The sequence below is a fragment of the Apteryx mantelli genome, chromosome 15 (assembly GCF_036417845.1).
Source record: "Apteryx mantelli isolate bAptMan1 chromosome 15, bAptMan1.hap1, whole genome shotgun sequence".
In the NCBI taxonomy this organism is placed as follows: domain Eukaryota; kingdom Metazoa; phylum Chordata; class Aves; order Apterygiformes; family Apterygidae; genus Apteryx; species Apteryx mantelli.
The window spans coordinates 25,577,117-25,598,248 of record NC_089992.1 but is presented as its reverse complement, the minus strand read 5'-3'; the positions used below and the strand labels follow the sequence as shown (position 1 = coordinate 25,598,248).

At 44.2% G+C, this 21,132-nt stretch overlaps 1 protein-coding gene across 2 annotated transcripts in view; it reads left to right on the top strand.

Annotated features, from left to right (window-relative positions):
- CSNK1G1 (casein kinase 1 gamma 1) overlaps positions 1-21,132 on the top strand; it is a 124,153-nt gene that overhangs the window by 57,724 nt on the left and 45,297 nt on the right. For both annotated transcript variants that reach the window (XM_067305902.1, XM_067305903.1), the window contains exons 4-5: positions 118-158; positions 5,488-5,557. In XM_067305902.1, coding sequence (XP_067162003.1) covers positions 118-158; positions 5,488-5,557 — 111 coding nt within the window. The remainder of the gene's footprint in view (positions 1-117; positions 159-5,487; positions 5,558-21,132) is intronic.

Sequence of the window (21,132 nt, the reverse complement as noted above, 5' to 3'; positions counted from 1 at the left end):
TAATTCAGAGAAGACAGCTCATTGCCTTCAGTGATGATCAGTGAAGCTCTTCTGTGTTGTGTCTCAAACTAGAAGCACTGAATGCAGAACTAAAAGATTTTTCTTTTTCTTTCACAGGCAAAAATCTCTACACCAATGAATATGTAGCGATCAAACTGGTAAGTAGAAGCTTCATGTGGTCTTAAATGACTTGGCAGAGTTTCTAGTGTTAAGTACAAAAAGCAGCTTTCTCTCACTTTGTGCTTAAGGCTGCTCCCACCTCAGCTAGAATAACTTATTGAAACTCAGATGAATTGAGTAGTCTTAAAAACAACACACCCACACTCGCCATTCTTGGTGCATAAATGGTCTTTAACTGTCTTACACCTGTGTGTGCCTTGTCCCTTTTTCCAAGCTGGTGTGCTAGGTCCCAGTGAACAGCACTGACTGCAGGTTTGCCACAGCTTCCAAGTCCCTGGGGTTGAGTACTTCTGTTCAGGACTCCATCCGCTCTCCAGGCCCTGGACTGTTGGCAAAGTGTTTGGTTAGGAGCACAGTACTGTGCAGCTCGCTGCTCCATGTTTTCCGAGTTGAGAGGCAGGAAATAGGGGTGTTTCAGCAGTTAGAAGTTGCTTTTGGGAAACAGCACAACTTAGTCTGATATAATGTTGAGAAGTTGCAGATGCAACAGCCAAAACAAGATGCAACCCAGCAAAGGAGAGTCTTTATCTAGCCGATTTGGATATCTAAGGATATAGGGCTACAACATCTTCAGAATGATTTTCTCCTTCTATCCTGTGTTATGAGATGGTGAAAATGAATCAAATTGGCTAAATAGAGTGTTACAGGAATGGCGTAAAAACTCTAGCCCTTCCAGTAGCAGACTTCAGAATTTGTGCAAGCAGTTGAGTTCACAGCTGTCTTCCCATCCCGTCTTACAAGCCTCCAGTACCCAATTACCAGTTTATTTTCTACTCTGCAGGCGATGTAGCCATCCTCAAGCACATGCAATGACTACTTTCATGTTTCTGTAGTGCAGCAAATGGATCAGTTAAAACTGTTTTTTTTGATGGCTGTTTCTGAGTATGAAGGCACAGTGGTCAACAGTGGTTTGAAGTTTGAGTTGAAGGGATGGGGAAACTGTCTAATCCTTAGCTCTACCAGACTCAGAAAACCATAGCCCAGTAGTTTGTTTTTATGCCTTAACTTTTCTATCTGTTAATTAAGACTTCCGTGAGTCTGTTGGGGTTTTGAAATTTGAAGTGTTTGACTGACAATACCCAGTGCTCTTTACTCATCAGTATGCTCTTTAATCATGGATCCAAAAGCTAGAATTTTAAATAAAAGTTGTTGCACTAATTTGGTACTAACTGCAAACATGCCTGTTTTCTCATCCAGTGCTGTCTGGCAAAATGACAGGAATCATTCAGATTAGAGAAGATCAAGATGGACTTGGCATATTTAATTCTGATTCATGTTGAAGTGCCACAGATCTTCCATCTCTAATGTTCTCCTTATGTGATGCATAGTAGATGAAAAATAATGAGTACTTTGCAGGAGGGATTCATTTTGAAGCCTCCCGCTGGCAAATGTCAGAAGATCTTCCCTAAAAATTAAACGCCTGCAGTGGAGTTTATACCCTTGTTGGGATATGGATCTACACTGGGAAGGAGGAGTGATGCTTGTCAAGTAGCTTGCTCCTGAGGCAGATTTGACAACAGAGAATGTGCTGTATGCATACTACTAGGTGCTTTATTGAGCCAATAACACTCCTAATTTGCTTTGACTTTCAAAGATAATCCCACAAAGTTGTGGCATTGGAAGGAGTAAGGAAGTAATAGTGCACCAAAAAGGCAGCTGTATTTGTTCAGAGAGTGCTTGTTTCTCAGCACAATGCCTGTCCCGACACCTCCCAGTAACCTGAACCCTTTCGATAGCTGCATGGCTCGAGCTGAATGGCGTTAGCTTTATTGTCACCTTAATCTTACCTGGTTTTCTTCTTCATAGTTCTTTAGTTTTTCAAAATATTATCTGAGTGACTGTATGCTAAAGCAGTTACACTTTAACACACTCCAGTTTTATTTGCGCTATTATGATTCATTTAAAGTCTCTAATCCTTCGAATGTGAAGGACTGGAGTTGCCACTCTGTGGCCATCCATGTAGCTTGTCCGTTTGCCCACCTGCTCCGTTGAAGTTGCTGTAGCGCTGGATTTTTGAGAAGGTTAGCGATGGAGTACTAGCAAAGACTTTGTCTCCTAATCTTAGACCATCTTCCCTGGGAGACCATATTCTGCCTTCTCAGCTGCAAACACTTATTTCTTTTATGTGTGTACTTAACTGTAATCATGGGGGAAGCAAACGCTTCCTGTGCAGGAGCATAAGCCCCACTGTATTTTCCTCCGGGTTAACCAGTGCCATGCTGCCAAATGCCAAGGATTCCCCACTTCTCTGCATAGAAATATTGTGCAGGAAATTACTCCTCATCAAAACTGTGCAGCAAACTTGAGAGGAGGAAGTGTTTCCTTCAAGAGCTAAAACTACAGTTCTTTGAGGCAGCCCTTCAGCTCCGGATAGAAGGAGGATGCAATTAATGAACTAATTCGCTGAGTGCCTATTTCCTATATGCCATTTTGAGGCTTGAGCAAAAAAATTGTGATCCAGCTTCTCAAATGTTGTTATTAAATTAGTGTTTACACAGACTGGTTAAATTGTTTAATTTAGGCTCTTTGGGGAAAAAAGCCAGGAAAACTTGAGACCAAGAACGGTTGTAAATAGTCCTGCCTTTCTCCTTGGGGGAGACCTACATTAAATCTTGTTCCTAGCTTTCATTTAACAACTTGCTAAGTTTCAAAAGACTTGCTTTATCCTTCAAATAATCTACAGGTTAGCGGTAAAGTAGCTGCATTCAATGTACTTGAAGGCAACACTTTCCATTTTATCTGCATCATTAGACCAAGTCAAAACTCTGCACCAAATCCTTTGAACTGCTTGAGATCATCTTCTGCAATTGCAACCCTGCTGTCTCAGCTATTTGTGCCTCCCATCATTACGTTAAAGCTGAATGTAGGGAAAATGAGAGAATTATGACTTCTGCGATAGAGGCCAAAGAGTTGCTCAGAAAAGGCTGTAAAGTTCATTGCTAATCTCTCTTGGTCCGTCTTTGGGGACGAGGGATTTCTGCGGTTGTGTTGCATCTTGCTCTGGCAGTGCAAAATACTGGCTGGCCTCTACCTTGTGTTGCTTGTAGCTCCTTTCTTTCAGCTGAAGATTATTTGGTTAAGGGGATCTGCTTCATGGAGGAATTTGCCTTCTGAAAGGCGGTGGCCATATTTGCCAGCTTAATCTTTTGAGGGTTTTTAATGCTGCATTGCACATAGTAAGGATTTTTTTTCTGCGTATGAAATCAAGCTGTAATCTGAGCGCAGGAGCTGCATTACCAAGCTGTACCATGCACCTTCTGCGTGCGCTCTCAGAAGGGTGGTGATCACCATGCCTGTCAGTTTGAGCTGTATTTTTTGTCCATTAGGCAGTAGTAATTCAGTTATTTTCGATACAAAGGCAACATCTGCCAGCATCCTTAAGCCCTTTGCTTACAGGACAGCCATCTGTTCTGGTATCATCTTCCCGGACTCTACCACAACTCTGGCACATGTCCAGAGCTCAAGCTCATTTCTCCAGCACCTCCTGGTGCAGAAGGAGACCTGCTTGGGCATGGCTTACTGTCCCCTACTTTCTTGCAAGCAACCTCATGTCCTGGTACAGTAATCCTCCTACCAGCTTGGAGTCACTGAATAGACTGAGTTCCTGTTGCTCTAAATCCCTTTACTGTGGAGGTGTCTGAAGACTCTCCCTCAAACCAGCACTGACATCTATATTAATTTAAATGTGTGACCTGGATAGCAAACTGGATATTGTGTTGCTTTCTATTTGCCCGCAATACAGTTGGAGTGCTTTTCACCACTTGTTTTCTAAATGATTAGCCACATCTGACTTCCAAACCTTTTAAGTATCAGAAAGCTCAGAAGCAACCAGAGTAGTTTTGGTTTTTTTTTTGATTGGTTGTTTTTTTTTCCTTGCTGGAAAATGGAGGAAATGACTCGAGCTGGCGATGAACAGCTTGGCTGGAAGTTGAGTTGCCTGAATTCCTTTTAAGTCAGAAGAAAGATATCGTACAGGAAGTCTTTTATGTGGAATTCATGCCAACTGCAGGCACTAGTCTTGCAGTATGGACCATGGGTGAAACAAGACAGACAGATCAGCCACAGCCTTGGTGTGGACAGAACTGTTATTCCAGTGTACTGGAGATGGCAGCTCAGACTCCTGCCTTTGTTGCACCTCCTTTGGATGCCCTTGCTGTCACTTTTTGGAGCAGACGTAGAACCCCAAGTGATTTTTGCTAATCTTAGGTGGCTTCTTTAGAGGCAAACTTCTAGTAGATGGTGGCTTCGCTTCCAAATAGAAGGCTATTTAGCACGTTTTTGAAATTCAAACAGTGATTGGGTTAATTTTGTTGCCATGATATGAATCTTTTAATGAAGTTTTGAGCATGGGGCATTTCTTTTCTGAAATGCAAGAAAAATAAGTAATAGCCAGGGACAAAAATTGAGGCCAGTATTAACATTCATTAAAAGAAGTATGGGCAATAGCTGAATCAGCAATACTGTCTTACCAAGTGCACGGTGTTATTGAAAACATAATTACTCCAGTCTCTTAATCCTCTCCATGTTAACTACGTACTTTCAGAAGCTTTGTAATCTTGCATGTTAATGCCTTTATAGACTGCAGGCATTAAGTTTTGTGCATAACGTGCAGATGAGCCACAATCGAGAAATGCTGTGGGTGCACGATAGACGTAGCTCATCCATTTTTATTCTATCTATAAAAATAGAGTAGTCTTACGTGCTTTGAAATGTTTGACTGGCACCTGTTACTGAAGGGGGAGGCTTATTGCATATCTAGGTGCTTTGTAGTTCTTGCTGCAAACAAAACTGTTTTTGCAACCATGGCCTGACTTAAAACAAGGATGTTTCACTCAACATCTTTCCAAAATACAGGCTAGTGATCACCAAAAATACTCTGGGCAACAACAGGCCACAAACTGTGAACGTGTGGCTTATTCTTCTGCGGGCTTGGCTTTCCTCCTCCAAATGTACTGTGTGTTCAGGGTCGTTCTTCAAGGATCAGGAGCTTTGCTGAACAATGCTTGAATTTCCCTTCCAAGAGCGAGTGTTGTTTTTGAATGAGGAAGTTATTTCTCCTCTGGCAAATGCCAGAAAAGCTCCTCCAGGGTATACAGAGCAAACTTCTTTTGCTTTTTATCCTCTACTTATTTAAATATTGTCTAATGGTCAGTTCTGTTGCTGGACTCTTCATCTAGACTGGCTCATCTTGACCACACAGTGTTTGAAGTTTCAAACTTCAAGTATTGTATATGCTTTTTTGCTTGTTTGTTTTTTCAGTCAAACTGGTTTTAACCAACTCTTTTTTTTTTTTTTTTCCTGCTTTAGGAACCAATAAAATCACGTGCACCACAGCTTCATTTAGAGTACAGATTTTATAAACAACTTGGAAGTGCAGGTAAGTAAACCTACCTTAACTTTACAGAAAGTATGTGACTTTATTAAAGCAAATGATGCTGTCGCGTTTGTTATATAATTCCGGCTTGAACTTACTGATTTGGGCAAATTCTTGTAGTCCCATACAAGCTTTTGGAAGAAATTTGGTCAGAATAACATCTTAATGGTATTGGCAGTCATGCGGACCTGGGAACTCTCTTTAGTAGACTGGTTATTGTGTTAGTGAGGATTGAATGACACGTGAAATACCTACATAAATGCGCTTTTAAAACAGGGGAACCTTTAATGGACTGAAAGCTATTTGTGTATAGCATGACAGACTTCAGAAAGGTTGTTTGAAGCCTCAAGATACAGGAACCTGCGTAAGAAGCATAGGACCTTTGTAATGAAATACTGAAATGACATGTTTTCATTGCTATTTGCTAAGTCATAAGTGTGTCCAAAAGCTGATCTACGCAGTATCCTCCGTGTGACAGTAGTCCACAGCAAACGTGAGGGAAGAATATAACAGGATAAGCCTATGGTGATTTTTTTTTTTTTTCCCCTGGTGAGTTCTCTTGATTTCCCTAATGTAGGGCTTGAGCTTGTGTCTGTGTCTGGATTTTTCTTCCATGAATTTATGGTTGTTTTTTAAACCTATATAGACTATTAGTATGTGCCCTGTGACAGGGGCTTCCACAGCCTTGACTAGACACTGCATGAAGTGGCATCTCAGAAGCGAAGATCTTACCTCCACTCCTTCTGTTCCTTGGTAATACATTGACCTTGGGTTTTTTGGCAAGTTTCCTACTTCTTTCTTTTACACTTTTTCCTGATTTTTTTTTTTTTGTTCGTTTGTTTTTCTTGAGTGGATCCAACTTCCACTTGCAGAGGATGTGCTCTCGTATCTTCATTCTGCTCAAATTAGTGTTTTGGCGATATTTGGTGGTATATCGGCTCTGAGCTCATAATGTACTCATACAGTCATTTTGCATTCTTACTTTTCGCTTGTTCCCATCAATTTCTCTAGCCATTTGCCTTAATTTTGTGCAGAATATCCTCCGGAGACTGGATGCTATTGCACTCTACCTTTTTGGCTTTTTTGCTCTTTACAGGATGCAAAATATGGGATGTGGGATCTCCGAGTAAGTTGTTGCAGTCGTAAATAAGGGCCGTGTTGTTGTTGTTTTTGGTTTTGGGGTTTTTTGTGAAGCAGGTCTTGTGGTATATCACAGAAGTAGGTCAAGAGTTCTTGTCTCTATGGGTGTCTTGGCCACTTGCTGCAAGGAACAGTTGCTTACAGAGTTTAAAGTATGAAGCATGTGTATTAACCTGTAGCGTGATACTTGCCCAGTCGTGGGGTAACTGATGTTCTTCATTATTGCATTTGCTGCCCTTGTTGCCTCTTTGATCGCCTTCGGCATGCGAGTCTTGCTGTTCTTGTTGGGTGGCTGCTGGTCAGCCCTGATGTGATGTTCTTCCCATTTAGCTTTGACGCTTCAGACCTGTGCTGGCAGAAGTCACATGCATATGTGACTTGATCCTAAGCTTTCTTTAACACATAGCAGCATTTGTGTACTGAAGTAAGGTGCTCTCTTCTGTGCGCTTTCTATTCTGGGGTTAGCATCCTGCTGATTATCCACTGTCTACAGAATTTCTTATAGGTTAGTGTCTTCGTTTAATTCCAGTTGCCTGTGTTTTTGAGACTTGTAGCATTTCTGCTGAAGCCTTTGTAATAGATAAAAGGGATTTAGGTTCACAAAGTGAATGAGACGCTTGAAATCTGCTCTTCATTCCCTATTTGAGTTTTGCTGATGCCTGCTGTCTCTGGGATATCCTAGAGAATGTGTCATCCCAGTCAGCTTTTTCTACACTCATCAGCTCTCTATCCACTCTTTGATGATGTTATTGAGGAATTTTTAAATTGATTATTAGAAGCTTGGCTTTATTTTGGTTTAGGTTAAATGTTTTCTTGTATGAGTTTTCTGCTGTTCCTAATGAATCTAAATTTCTCTTCCTACAACGCTTATTCACGCACGCGTTGCATTTCTGCCCTGTTAGATCTTGTGCATGGCAGTGGAAGTATTTTTGAATATGCTACCATCAGACGTAGAGATCTTGCCTTCAACATCTCTTTTCCTCTCATTCTGTTGGGGGATTCACTGTCATCTGTAGTTCTCCGCCAGTATTTGTCAAGAGACTGTTTGGAGGCCTTATGAAGGACGTGACTTTCATCTCTAAATCTGTATGGTCCCACTGGCATCACAAACCCGACTCTGAAAATCTGTTTATTTCCATTAGAAGCTCTCGAGCTACAGTTTTGCTAAGAAGCCTGGAAAGAGGCCAGAAGCTAGGGTGGAGAACGGGAGCCGTATCTATAGTCTCTCCACAAAACTTGGAAGCTTAACAAAACAAATTTTGGTGGAGTCAGACTGCCAGGGCCAGGGAGTCTCAGCGTGCCGTGCAGACATCAAGTTGAGAATTGGGGAAAGGCTGTCTGTGTGCAAGAACAGATTGGGGCTAAATATGCTCCGACTCTGGAGAAATAGTTGGGACCATTCTCAGCGGTGTGGTTAATGCCAGGCTCCCCTTACATTTTAATGGTCTTTGCTTTGAGAACTTCAACTGCTGAAACAGGCTGCATTTAATTTCCCATAAGCAGGTCTGGTTACTTTAAATTATCATAGACTCGCCAAGCTAAGAGTGAATGCATCCAGACCCATGGTGTGCATGACTCAGTTACAAACAGCAGTAGTGTTGCATGTCACATACTGTTCAATAAATCAGCCAATTAATCTTGCCAGCTAATGTGGCTGACTGTGAATCTCCCACTGCTAACCTGAAAAGTAATATAGTAGTCCTCTAGTTAGTGTAACTACTTTGTTCAAATGACTGTGTAACCAGATGGTCTCCATGAGCTGTATCTCTGTGAGAAGTCAAAATTGTCATCAGCTGCTTTTACATGCAGCGTTTGTAAATATATATATATATATTTATTTATTTATTTTAATGAGAAGAATGTTGATGGAGATTTCCTTTTCCCTGGATGTTCAGAGTAAACATTTTAAAAGTGTATTAATCTTATGTAATTATCAGAGGAACATGCTGTTTGGAAGGGACCAGCTTACTGTGAATCAAAGGGGAACCTTCTTGTAGGACCTCTTTGTCAGTGTGTGAAGTTGGGGCTAGCATGCTCATGTAGACAAGCCTGGAAGGAAGTGTTTTGGGGCAGTCAGCCTTTCCAAGGAACAGTCGAATGTTAAGACTGCTGAAAAGCCGGATCATGATTTGTTAGATACAGATAAAACGGAGAAGCACAACCTCAATATACTGCCAAACTCCGGATCTTACTGAAACCCATTTGTGTTTATTGCTCATTGTGGAAGTGCATCTAGTCTTGCTAAGGAGGTGTGGAGTCCTTGACCGCACTGGTAGCAGATATGATACTTTTGGGGAGAGCTTTACAACTAACTTTGTAACACTAACGTTGGAGTCTGGTACTGCTGTATCTCTTTCCTTATACTGCTGGTAATACTCATTTTGGGGTGTCTGCCTACATTTTAGAACAATTCCAGAGTTAAATATCTGAAGGATGTGTATTGGTTACCTGCTTCCCTTGTTGCCATAGTCAAAAACTGGTGGAATTAATCTGTTTTCAAGCTGTTTGGTCTAGTTTTGCCTTTTCCTTGATGTAGTTGAGTAGCGTTGCATGCAGCCCAATAATTGAGGGCTCTGTCAAAAGTTAATTCCTGGGATGATCTTCCATTTTAGATGTTTCCACATGAATGGAATAGGCAGCTATCGCACGTCTGTACTCTTTCTTCCCTTTCCAGCTACACTAGCTTCTGGTGCCAGATGCTCTGTTGGCACCTATGTTTAAAGATTTTTCTGACAAGGCACTAAATTTGCATCTGTTACCTCCCATCAGCACCAGCTTCTTTATCTGCCATGCGACTCAGCTGAAGATCACTGGTCTGCTTGGATTAGCTGGTAAAAGGTTGGATTTGTCTTTCTTGTGGACTTTAAGACATATTTCACACTAGATTAACATACACTGGAGTAGTGAAAAGTTTGATAAAGGGAACTGAACTGTATGAATATAACTCTTACTAAAACACAATTTAATAGCTCTTTAATTAGCAAACCAAGATAGTCTTGGTTAAGGAGCAACCAGTTGACGGACATTTCTGATGCATTTCTGCAGGAATAGGTGCTAGCTCTGATGTTTCAATGCTCCCTATAGTGGGAGAAAGCAACAGTTCTCCAAAAATTTTGTACTTTGCCCCTCCAAGTGGAGGGATGTTTGCTTATCTGCCAAGATAGAAATTAAGTTTTTGAAAGCAAAACCAAAAAACTCTTTGCCTGAATTGCCAGCTCACCCTGCCTCTAGATCTTCTTTCCTGCGCTGGGAGAGAAGATGCAGAGGGAGAGCAGGGAGCTCTCAGGCGCATAGGTGAGACGCAGTGATGCCAGCTTGCAAGAACATCTGTGGACCATCCAACAGACTGCTTGGCAATGCAGTTTCACGTCATGATTTGCTCGTGGGGATGCAAAGGTAGCTGTTGCTTAAGAGTTGCTTGTAAGGAGCCACTTTTTCTCCTCTCGGCCCTGTCCTCTGGCACAGTGCTTGGATTTATATGGTTCCTATTGGAAATAAAGGTGTTGTGATTATTCCTTTAACTTTTTTACCCCCCAAAAAAAGAGGCAGAGGCCCGCTGCGCAGTGACCATCTGTCAGTTTCTTCTGTCTCACTGTGGAATTAAATATTTAATAGCCTAAAATAGCATATGACTGTTTTACCTTAATGTAGGCAACGAAACAAAAAACAAACCATAGGCGTGGAGTCGAAGTCCTGATGGCCGATCCATATGGTCTCTTAGGAAAGGGCTAGAATTCCTTTAAGTAGTCCAGAGTATGATCTGTTTGTGAACCATGATAATTGGACTAGTTTCAACAATCTCTGTGTCAACTAGTTGTGTTTCCCTGTTGTCGATCCTATAAGAAGTTGGTGTCATACATTAAAGTGCTTCATGATTGCCCTTTGTTGTAAAGTCCATATGAACATGCACAAATGTGCCTGACACCCAGAATTCAGTCTGGGCCATTCGTTGGATCTAGTTTTATTGGTGGTGGCAGGGTCTACGTACGCCAGTCCCGAATTCTTTCTTGCTGGAGAGTAGTTGCCTGGGGATGAATGTGCAGTAGTCCAGCTATCCACGTATCCCCAAGTGTGATGGGTATTCCCCCAAATTAGGTTCTTGCTCTATAAACCGCTCTTTCCGAGGCTAGTCCAGGTGTTCCCCTTCTCTCCCAGGCTGGTTCCTCAGCTGCTGGGCTTTGCCTTGCTCTGAAGCTTTGCGCAGCTAGTTAAATCTGCTGCTTCCATACTCCGAGGATAAGATAAGCTCTGCCGCTGGCTCGGCAGGATCCTGTTGTATCTCCTGTGGCTGCCAGAAGCAGTTCAAGTCTCCAGTGTGTTTGCAGCGTTGGACCAGGCACTTGAGCATGTAACTCATGTACCCCTTGAAGTTCCTGGAGCAAAGGCCTGCTTTTTCAGCATTCACAAAAGCTTTTGAATACTTAGGCCAGCGTGGCCTGCAGGAGGACAAGTGGAGGAGTGCTCTCCACTGCAGGCTGACGTTGGAGTGTCTGCCCATGAGCATCAGGGTGGGGAAGCTGGTGTTGACAGAGTAAAACTGAGTTACTTGGCCATGGTCAGAGAAACGGACGCAGCTTCTAGCTCCTGAGATGGTTCTGTGGCTCAGGCAGCATACGAAAGGATGAAGCTTTGGCTTTGCGCAAGCTGTCCCCAGCTCACCCAACAACATCTCAGACCTCCCCTACTTGGTTTGGAGGGAATAAAGCAGTTTAGCTTCCAGGATCACTCTGGAGGCTTGCTAGACCTGTTGGGCCACCTTCAGCAACCTGGGTTATGCAGGTGGCATGCTGTGGTCACAGCAGTTGTGCTGGCAGTTTCTTGTGGACCATTTTTGCTCATTGTCTCTGGTTCTAGGAACTTTAGCAGGATTTTTTTTTTTTTTTTTCAGGCTGATTCCAGATTCCTACCTCTCCTTCAGGTTCCAAAATCTTTATTGGAAGCTCGGCTTGGGTCAGCAAATAGTGCCCAAATTCCCCATTCTCTGCTTTTCACTCTTCAGCAGCCGCCTTTGGCTCGAGCTGTTCTTTCCTGTTTGTAATGCAGGTGTATAGGAGTATGTGGCCGAGCTTTTATCTATGCCTGTCCCATCATCTGGCTTTTGGCTTCAGTCTGCTGATGCACCACAGCAGCAGCTGCATTCATCTCCTGCAGCTCCTACAAGTCCTTTGCATACAGTGGTATTTCCAAGCAGACAGTTCGAGTTGCATGTGGGGGTCCTGGACTCTCCTGTTAACTCTCATGATTTGGGGTGGTGATGAGGAGCGCACACAGTGCTGTTCAAGCCTGTAGTGTGACAGGTGGATCCAACTGTCCAGAGCTCTAGGGGAAAACACTTCAAATGTGTTACAATTTGTGATGCCCTCTAAATTTAAGAGACTGTTTGCTAAATTTCCTGCTGTAGGTAAGTTACTGGAGCTGATGAGCCAATATGGTGAATATGGAGAAGTCATAGGACACCTTGTAAACACCAACCATTACTTTAGATGTAATTGAAGATCAAATGGAGTTGGGTACCTCTGTATTCCTACTCAGTGCCATCAAGACTTATTAAATCCATTTTTGACATAATTTTGACAAAGGGAACTTGAAGACACAGTTTGTAAATGCTTCTAGAAAGCTACTGCGTTGTACGGAGTAGATGCCTGCCGAAGCTGTCGGGGCTGGGGAGCTGGGCAGCCCCTTTCTCCTGGACCCTGCAGCAGGACCCGCAAGGCTGGGGCAGATCGCATGGGAAAAAATGCGTTGCGGAAGGATTGCCGCATGCTGCAGGTACAGGACTGCAGCTGTAAAGCCGGCGCTTCTCACGGTCCAGCTGCTGTCGAATCCAACAGATTTTGCATATCTGCCTCTGCAGAGTCCCCCAACTGAAACGGAGACCAAATGTTGAGACCTTAAGACAACTGTGGTTTTTTTAAAAGCTTTTTTCCCCCCTCTCAGTATTGGCTGGAAAAATAAATAGTATCTCTTACTATAAGCCTTGCTTTGCTGAGAAGTTGAGGCAAACTCATGGTTTGCTGCAGTGATGTATATTTACAACGCTTTAACTCTTTTGTTCCCCAAAGTTACGTGTGTTTGTCCCCCAAAGCCTTTTCTTGCGAACAGGGAGCCCACTGCTGCAGGAAGGTTATAGTCTATAGTATATATAGACTCTTGGTCCAGGTCCTCTCCCAAAGGAGGTGATCGTGGCTGAAGAACGCTTCCACACAACCAAGAAACTGCTTTTTAATGTTGTGCTTCCACACAAATAAATAATTCACTGTGGTCCTAGGAAGTATTGCCTTTCCAGTAGCGACCAGTAGATATACAGGAATGAAATTTTTGTTACTGTGTTCCAAAGCATCTGTCATCTCTCCCTTGTAACTGCTAATGTCATGCATAGTGCCATCGCTGTATGCTCTGCGTTTTGAAGGTAAAATGGAGCACTGCTTATTTTCAGGTTTCTTTTGGCCGTGCTGAAATGATGATCGAGTTCCTGCATAGTGACAGCTTCTGCCTAGGCACATATTGTGGTAAAAATGGTACTTTTTTTTTTTTGTTCAGTAGTAGCTTATTTTTAAAATCAGCTGGCGGATGAGTCACACCTTCCCCCCCACCGCCGCTCCCTCGCAATCCCACCTTGGCCCGTGTGATTCATAGCAGCCCAGTGTCATCGTAGCTTTAGGCGACAGCTCAGCTGAAGCCCGTAGCCTCGCTGCGCTGTCATTGATGCTGAAGCTGGTGCTCTTCTCCGCGATGGGTAGATAATATTGGCAATTGGACGTCAAGTGTAATTAGCCTCTACGGTGCCATGTTAGAAACTGCAGCCTTAATAACTAGGAGAGGAGCGTGATACACTGAAGAATCCCGGGAAAGCAGGAACATCTCCAGCCCACGCAGTATGTTAGTCATAGCACACAAGCCAAGCAGTATATACTGAGTCAGGGAGGGCTATGTCGTTCCATATATAATATCGAAGGATTCTGTAGTTCTGTTTTAATTTTTGCTCCGTAAACAAGTTCACCTCTAATGAAGTATCGAGTCTGTGTGTTTACTTTTGGACCTTTTTCTGTTGCACAACTTGCGGGAGTGAAGCAGTCTGTTTACTTGTCAGGGAGTAGGACCAAGAAAAACGAAGGTGGTATAAATAACTGAGCCTTTTACATAGTCTAGTCAATATTTGCATGTATATATTTTTTTCAATGTAGCTGTCTGCTATTCCATACCATGTATTAAGTTAGCTTTTCAGAATCGCCTATGTTTAGCACATTTTTTCTCATTCTATGTTGAGATCTTACTTTTATCTGTGACCTCCTGCACACTGTGTATGTGCCAGTATCCCTTATAGAAGAATTCTTTCTGTGCTGGTTGCACAACACTGTCACTCAGTAGCAATTAGGTAGGGGTCATTGTAGTAAGACTTGTTATATGTGGATGTAAACAAGTTACCACCATGGAGCATGCTGCCAAATAGCAGCTGTTTCATGGGGAACTCCCTTTGTGCAACCCTCTTCCCCAAGGGAGTTGGAGTAACTTGAGGCTGCTTAAGTGAGGGTTAATGCAAGAGGTCTACACCCCTGTTTAATTAAGCAGCGTGAACATATACATTAGCTGTTGCTGTGGCTGCTTTCATCTTCAGAAATCCCATTTGTGTTTGCCACCTTCTTTGAGCTGACAGAAACACTTCCGTGGCTGGGTGGCGATCAGGGAACTGAGCTGGCGAAAGATCGCCCCAGCAGAAAGGTGCTGGTTGGGGGCCCGAGAGAGGTGCTGAGGAATGCCTCTCTGCACAATAAAGTGGATTTGTGCTGGCACGCACCCGTGGCCTGAAGCTAAGTCGTGTCCTGGAAAAGTGTGTTCATATCTGTCATGGTTCAAAACTCCAGATGTGCGCTACAGCCTCTTTCTTTTAAATACTTGGAATTATTGAAGAATATCAGTGTTCACTTGCTGTAAGTGTTTAATCGGTAACTTATTCCTGAGCACAATAGTAATGCACAGCTGACTTCAGTTTGCACCGAAAGCAACTTGCTCCTTTGGGTCACGCCTTTGCATTTAAGAGTTCCCTACTTCAAATACCTGGGAGAGACCCTAGCACTTCTGTTAAGCTGTTGAGTTAGTCTTATAATGGCAAGGAAAAAACTCTTCTACGTTCGTTCTCAAATCTTGCAAGCTGTTGCCAAGAAACTTGTCATTGGAGATAGGTTTGAGAAATCTCGTCAAGAAATAACAAGGAAGGTGCATTCAGCTGAAAATTGCTGCTTTTTTTTTTTTTTTTTTTTAAATCAACTCAGTGCAACATGCACAGAGATCCCCAGCAGAGTTAGCTGCACCCTGGAAGAGTGGGTGGTGATTCAACAGCTCCAAGCTTTTGTGTGTGTTCTTTATAAAGTTAGGGTAGTCCGAGGAAATTTGAACTTGAGGGAACTCTGACTTTAGAGCATTTGAATTGCAAAATAAAATATAGTGGAGTATTGTAACATGCCCAGTTAAAAGCCTGCCTGCTTTCAACGTTGGCTTGCTGTTGATCCCTGAGGAATAATACTTTGCTATCTAAAAATTCTTGGTTTCTAATGTGGCAGTTCCCTTGTTAAGAAGGGCTTACTGAATATGCACAGTTCAGCATCTCTCAACATCAGGAGTTTTGACTTCCTTTGGCTAAATTTAGGCTTTGTCAATTGGAAGCTATCTCAGATGCTTTTAAAGCAAGGCCATTAATATTTGAATATGAGATTAGGGCAGTTTCTTTTTTATATTTTGAAAAGTCCTCATGCATATCTTACTCTTCCAGCATTCATTGCAGTAGTCGCAAATCAAAATCCAGCTACCCTGTGCGGCTCGTGGAGGGCTGGCAGAGGGCAAAGGCAGCATGCTGGGAAGCTGAAAAATCCTTTTCCTGCAGACAGTTTCCTTTGAAGTGTGACATGCCCCATGACGGCGGTCGTAAATCAGGAGCCATCCGAATTGTCCCAGATACCTCAGTGTGTTCCCCTGGTAGATGGCAATATCTAATAAGAGCGGGTAGCGAGACATGCCTCTTGCCCAACTGCTGTAACGATATGGCCGAACGTGGGCACGGGAGACAAGACGCTTACTTCTGGGCTGCTTTTGGTGCTTTCTAACAAACCCCGAGCTGAAATTTCTCAGGCTTGTTAGCAGCCGACGTTGCGTGGACTTTGCATGTCCGAGCCATTTGAGTGAAGGAATGAAAATACCAAATGCTTTATGCGTAGGTAACCTTCAGAAATCAGGTTTGGTATGTCTATATTGAACAGAAAACGCAGGTTAACTATTAGGGTGAGGGTAATTAAAACCGCAACGAGGATGCAATAACCAGTTAGCATTGCTGGTTACCCCCTTTCTCAGCCTTTCTACGAAAGCAATTTTCCCAGATGTTGGAATTCTGTACTTTTGAGCTAGCTGAGGTTTTTAATTATAAAGTGAATGATTTCCTTTAGAGCCCAAGTATCTGGTGCTGTGTGCTACATCAGTTGAAACAAAGCTGCTTCTCTTTTGAAGGATGATTTGCACACTTGATCTAGCGGGGTCCCTTTTGTACGTTTGTGCTTCCGAAGCACCAGAAGCATTCTGTGTCTGCTGAAGACTTGAAGATGCTCTGCACTGGGGCAACTAGAAGTGGGGGCGGGTTTGCTCATGTAAAGAAGGGACATGTTTCTGCTGTGCCAGGGAGGTCAGATTCTGGTACGTAGTGCTGCCCGTCTCTCAGGCCGGCTGTTCAAGAGGTTCGAGTTGGCATTCTCTAGCTGCACCCTGCCTCCTGCTCAAAAATGTCCCCCCCCCCCCCTTGTATCTCTAAAAGATGAGCCGTTGACTCTGCCCCTGAATCCATAAGGGACCAAGTTGTGCTAGAAGTGTTTCTTGGCAAGGTCTGCCCTGGGTGAGTGGAGACTTGCAGTTTCGTAGAAGTTTTCTGTCTGAAAGTGGCATGGTCTTTCCCTCAAAACTCTGTTCTTACCTGCTCACACTCAACTCTCTTACTAAGGTAAACCAAAAAGATGAAATCTGGAGTTAGTGTATCATTGTGTGCAGCTAACTTCTGTTCTGCATGATGTTCTTCTGTTGGGAATGGGAGGGGACAGGAGGTTTTCTGTGACTTAAAGGACTGTGTGGATAACACTTTCCTACTAATCCCACAACCCTTTCTCCCCCACCCCAAAAACGGCAACGGTTTGTGCAGAGGGACTGATGACTGCTGATAATCTGATTTGTTACGGATAGCTTACGTGTGTTTGACTCTTCATGTTCCTCCCTTACAAGCCTGATACTACCGCGGTAACAGATGTTGATCTTGTGGCTTTTTTAATCGGTCTTTCTGTTCGGCCCTGTGCTGATGATAAAGCAGCTTCGATGGCGGTGCTGGCCCAAGGTGTTCCTGCTCCCAAGCTGCTGCCCAGGAGGGCCAGCACCCCGCCAGTCCTCTCACTCCCGAGCGCCCAAAGCAGGAACTGCGAACCTGACGCCTCATCCGCTTTATCCGGCTAAACTGGACCAGCTGATTTGTCATGCGGGGATCGAATGTCGTTGGATCAACGGCTAATGTTGCCCCGTGCATGCGAATTTTGCCTTATACTCTTGTACCATTGTGGCTAGAACAACTGCTGGTTGCTGCGCGGTGATACGGGTTGGAGCCGAGCTGTAATTCAAGCTGTCAAATTGCTTCTGCGTTATCATCGCAAGAGGCAGCAGCAGCTTCACCCTGTTTTGCAGTTGGCCGGCGTGCGGTGAGCTTAAAGTATTGCTTAACTCGCACTGCAGACTTTTGGCGCGTGGCTGGGGAGGAAGCAGGGAGTTGGTAAGAGCTCTGCCTCCAGCAGAGGAGGAGATGGAGATGAGCCTATTAAAAGCAGTGGCCACCTGGGATTTGGTGCAGTCAAAGTGTTCCTCTGGACGGCAGAGGAGCGATTCAGCAGAAGTCTTTTATTATTGTTGCTTTCTTAGCATCTCCCATCCTCCCTGGATTGAGTATCTTCTTCATGGCCAGTGCTTCTGAAGTTAAATGAGTGTGGTTGAGCACTCTCTTGCAACCCCGCAGCTCTGCTGTTAAGCATCCTGTAGATCATACCTATAAAGTAACTAATATGCACAGTACTTGTTCTCAAAATAAAATAAAATAAAAGCAATCAGGGAACATATCCTTAGTCACTTTAAAGTTCCTCTGTAACCTGGTTAAAATGAAGAAGCCAGAACCTGCTACTTATTTCCCTCTCAATAGGTAGAACTGATCCAATGCAAAAATTGTACAGCCAAGGAAAGCTGAGTGGGACATAATTTCCCTGAGGTGTTAACTATAACAGACCCAGGTTAGTCATCACGGCTGTGATCTTGATTTGTGCTGACCTGTGAAAGCCACCAGCGCAGTGGCCTGCAGTGTAGTGGGAGACGGGAGGCCGTGTGTTTCTTACTCGATCCGGCGTGCAGGAGCTGCGATCCCAGTTGCAAAGGCTGCCTGCAGTACCCGGGACATGGAGCCGATGCACCAAGTGACCAATGCCTCAAAAACCCTGAAGCCCACCTTGGAGGTAGAACCGCTGCTGCGTGCGACCGTAGTTGCTAAAAGGGCGTTTAAGCCGCTGCTTGTTCGACGGGCTTGGGCTCGTGACGGTAGTGGATCGGTCGTGTTCGAGATGCGACGAAAAGGCTGCGTTCGTTTTCAGTGCCGTTGTACGGCCACTTGGTGTTGGTGCTTCGTATCTCTTTAGTGAGACTTTGGAGGTAATTTGGACCGCTGAATACTCGTGGTCTGTAAAGCGAGCTACCCCTGCTGTGTGGGAGCTGGAAAGATGGCTGTATTTCAATTACATATGAGCTTTTTGTGCAAATCCCATCACCTTCAGTAGGCTACTATAACCCCTGAGTTAACCTGCAAGTAGTTCAAAACCTGCAGCACCGCAGCTGTTCCAGCCTTCCAGCAAAAACGCTGTCTCTGCTGCAGGCACAAAGAAATCGAAAAAACAAAGCAGACTGGAGCTTGAGGGTAGAGGAATAATTACGTAAAGTTAAGCCTTTTGATATTTTCTTCCACTCATGTGCCTGTTTCCCAAGTACGTGGGAAAAGGTAGATAATTAGCTTAAACTAAAGCGCTTTTTGAGTGGTTTAAAATAATTATTCTAAAATTATATAACGTTTTGATCTTCCTATTAAGCTGTTGTGTTATATGCCAGCTGCCACCATCACTGGAACATGCAAAGGGTGGATCAGCATAAAATCCACCAATCCTTTGGAGATTTCAGGGAAAATTTTTCTTGATGCTAGAGGTAAAATAGGGATTTTGGTCTCCAGACCTCTCCTGTAACTCTCCAAAAAGCTTGTAATTTTGTTATTTTTTGTTATTTTTCTCTTAGGAAATGAAATAACAATTTCACTTGACTGCAGTTTACTCGCTACAGCTAAAAAATTGGCCGCGAATGGGTGCTTCTGGGTAAATTTTCTGCACAACAGATTTGCAAGTCTTCCTGCAGCTAGCCTCTCTAGGTAGTGCTAATTCTTCTCCCTAGCTTTTGGCCAGATAAGTGCTGGTGTATTTTAGTCATCTAACACCATGCTGATAGCGTTTGTCTAAGCAGAACTAATGCTTACTGTAAATCATATCTGTTTGAACTAATCACACGAACAGTTTGTTTTAGCCAGGTCGTCAACCCAGCTAGCTTTGAATTGCTGGGATACTTGGAAAGGTGAGCGCTTGCGGCTCTATACAATAGCCAGAGATTGAGCAAAAAGCTTTTTTTTGTTGTTTTTATTTTACTGTTCAGCTGAACTTAATTTTTATTTTATAAATAAAAATGTGAACGTCCTCTTGGTACCCCCTCTAAAACTGCTTCTTTTTTTGTGTTCATGGAGTTCTTTAACGGAGTCTAACTATGGTATCAGGAAACTAGCTTGTACAACCCAAAGAAAATGAAATGCCACCCCATTTGAATAACACAATACTTGGGAAAATTGTTTTTCTGTAATCGAAGTCAAATCAAATCGTTTGGATCTTTACCAGCAGCAAGAACAAATATGTTCTTCCTTCTGTCCTTCCCCTGTCCATTTTTCTTCTGTTCATTTTCCCAAAGCTTTTTGGTAGATTCAAATACTAACAAGCTACTCAAAACACAGCAGGCTTTCACTATAGCCTGTGTTTCCCAAGAAGATGCACAAAATATGCCAGTTTTCTGAAGCGAAGCTGGAGTCTTTTGAAAGCCTTCATGCAAGCCATGTTCTTCTCGCAAGCGTTGAGGAGGCGAAAGTAGCGCTGTCTGTTGGGGGGACCCAGCTTGAGTGCAACTGCTGCACCGCTGGGTGCCACGTGCCACCCCTTCCCTTTGCAGCCCTGCAGCGAGGGCCTTCTGCGATCAGCGGGCGACAGAGGATGGGGCAAGCAGTCGGCTCATGATGTTTTCCCTTGCTCTCTTCCCGAGTACCTCTTGGGTTCAGGGAATTTGAGCCGCAGTACGGGAAACGCGCTGCTCTGCCTCTCTGCAGCCCTGCTCACCTGCTGAAGGGCTCTTTGCCGCAGCTGGGCGGAAAGTCCTGCTGCAGCTACTGATGCTGGGCCGTAACGCTAGAGCGTTTTGCATTTGCTAGAAAGGAGATGATTCATTGCCCTAGCAAAGCGGCGTTGTAAAAAGCTGGCAGTGGCAAGCTTCGTGCCTGGCAGCAGCTGAAGCAAAGGGAACATGAGGATGTACAGGGGGAGCGTCAATAAGAGGAGCTTGTAATGACGCTGTAAAACGAGCTGCTGAGCCGCCGTCTGGACTAGGGCGAGCAGTTGGAGCACTGCATTGGGGAGGAGATGCCTACAATAAATGGGGATAGGAGCACCGAGAGACGGTCGAGGTTTGGGGAGGGTGACTTCTCTGGTGGATCCAGGAGCAGCCCTTGCTGCTGCTTTCCTTGCTCAGCTTTGAAGGAGGGCAGGGGAGGAAGAGGAGCAGCTGGGAGCCGATTTTTGCAAAGCGATGCTCTGCCAAGTGCCCCTTTTCCCCGAGGAGCCAAAGGCAGCAGGCAGTGGGGGGAGCCATCTGCCTCCCAGGCACCGTCGCTGGCCGCAGGAGGAGAGCGGCAGAAGCTGCCCGTTGTCCGGACAGGTCCAGTTGTTCCTCACCCCGTTCAGAGAATGTTTTCTTGAGTAGGAAAGATCTAAGGGTAAATTAGGAGCTCTCAAACCAGAGTATTGAAGTGCAGGAGAACAAGGAAAGTATCTGGGAGCTTTATGGTAATAAGGCAGGCTGCAAACACTTGCGATTGCCAAGCAGGTTGGTCGCCTCTGAGATGTCTACTGGAGCAGCGGGAGGGGAGCTGCAGCAGAACCGGTTGCCCTCTGATTGCAGTCACCACTGAGCTGCAACCGTGCTCTGTCCTCCACTCAGCCCCGCTTCTGTACAGTGGCTTTTTGTGTTGGATTGGCTTTCTTTTTTGGGGTTGTTTCACTCATCTGATGCCAGTTCAAATTTTGTGA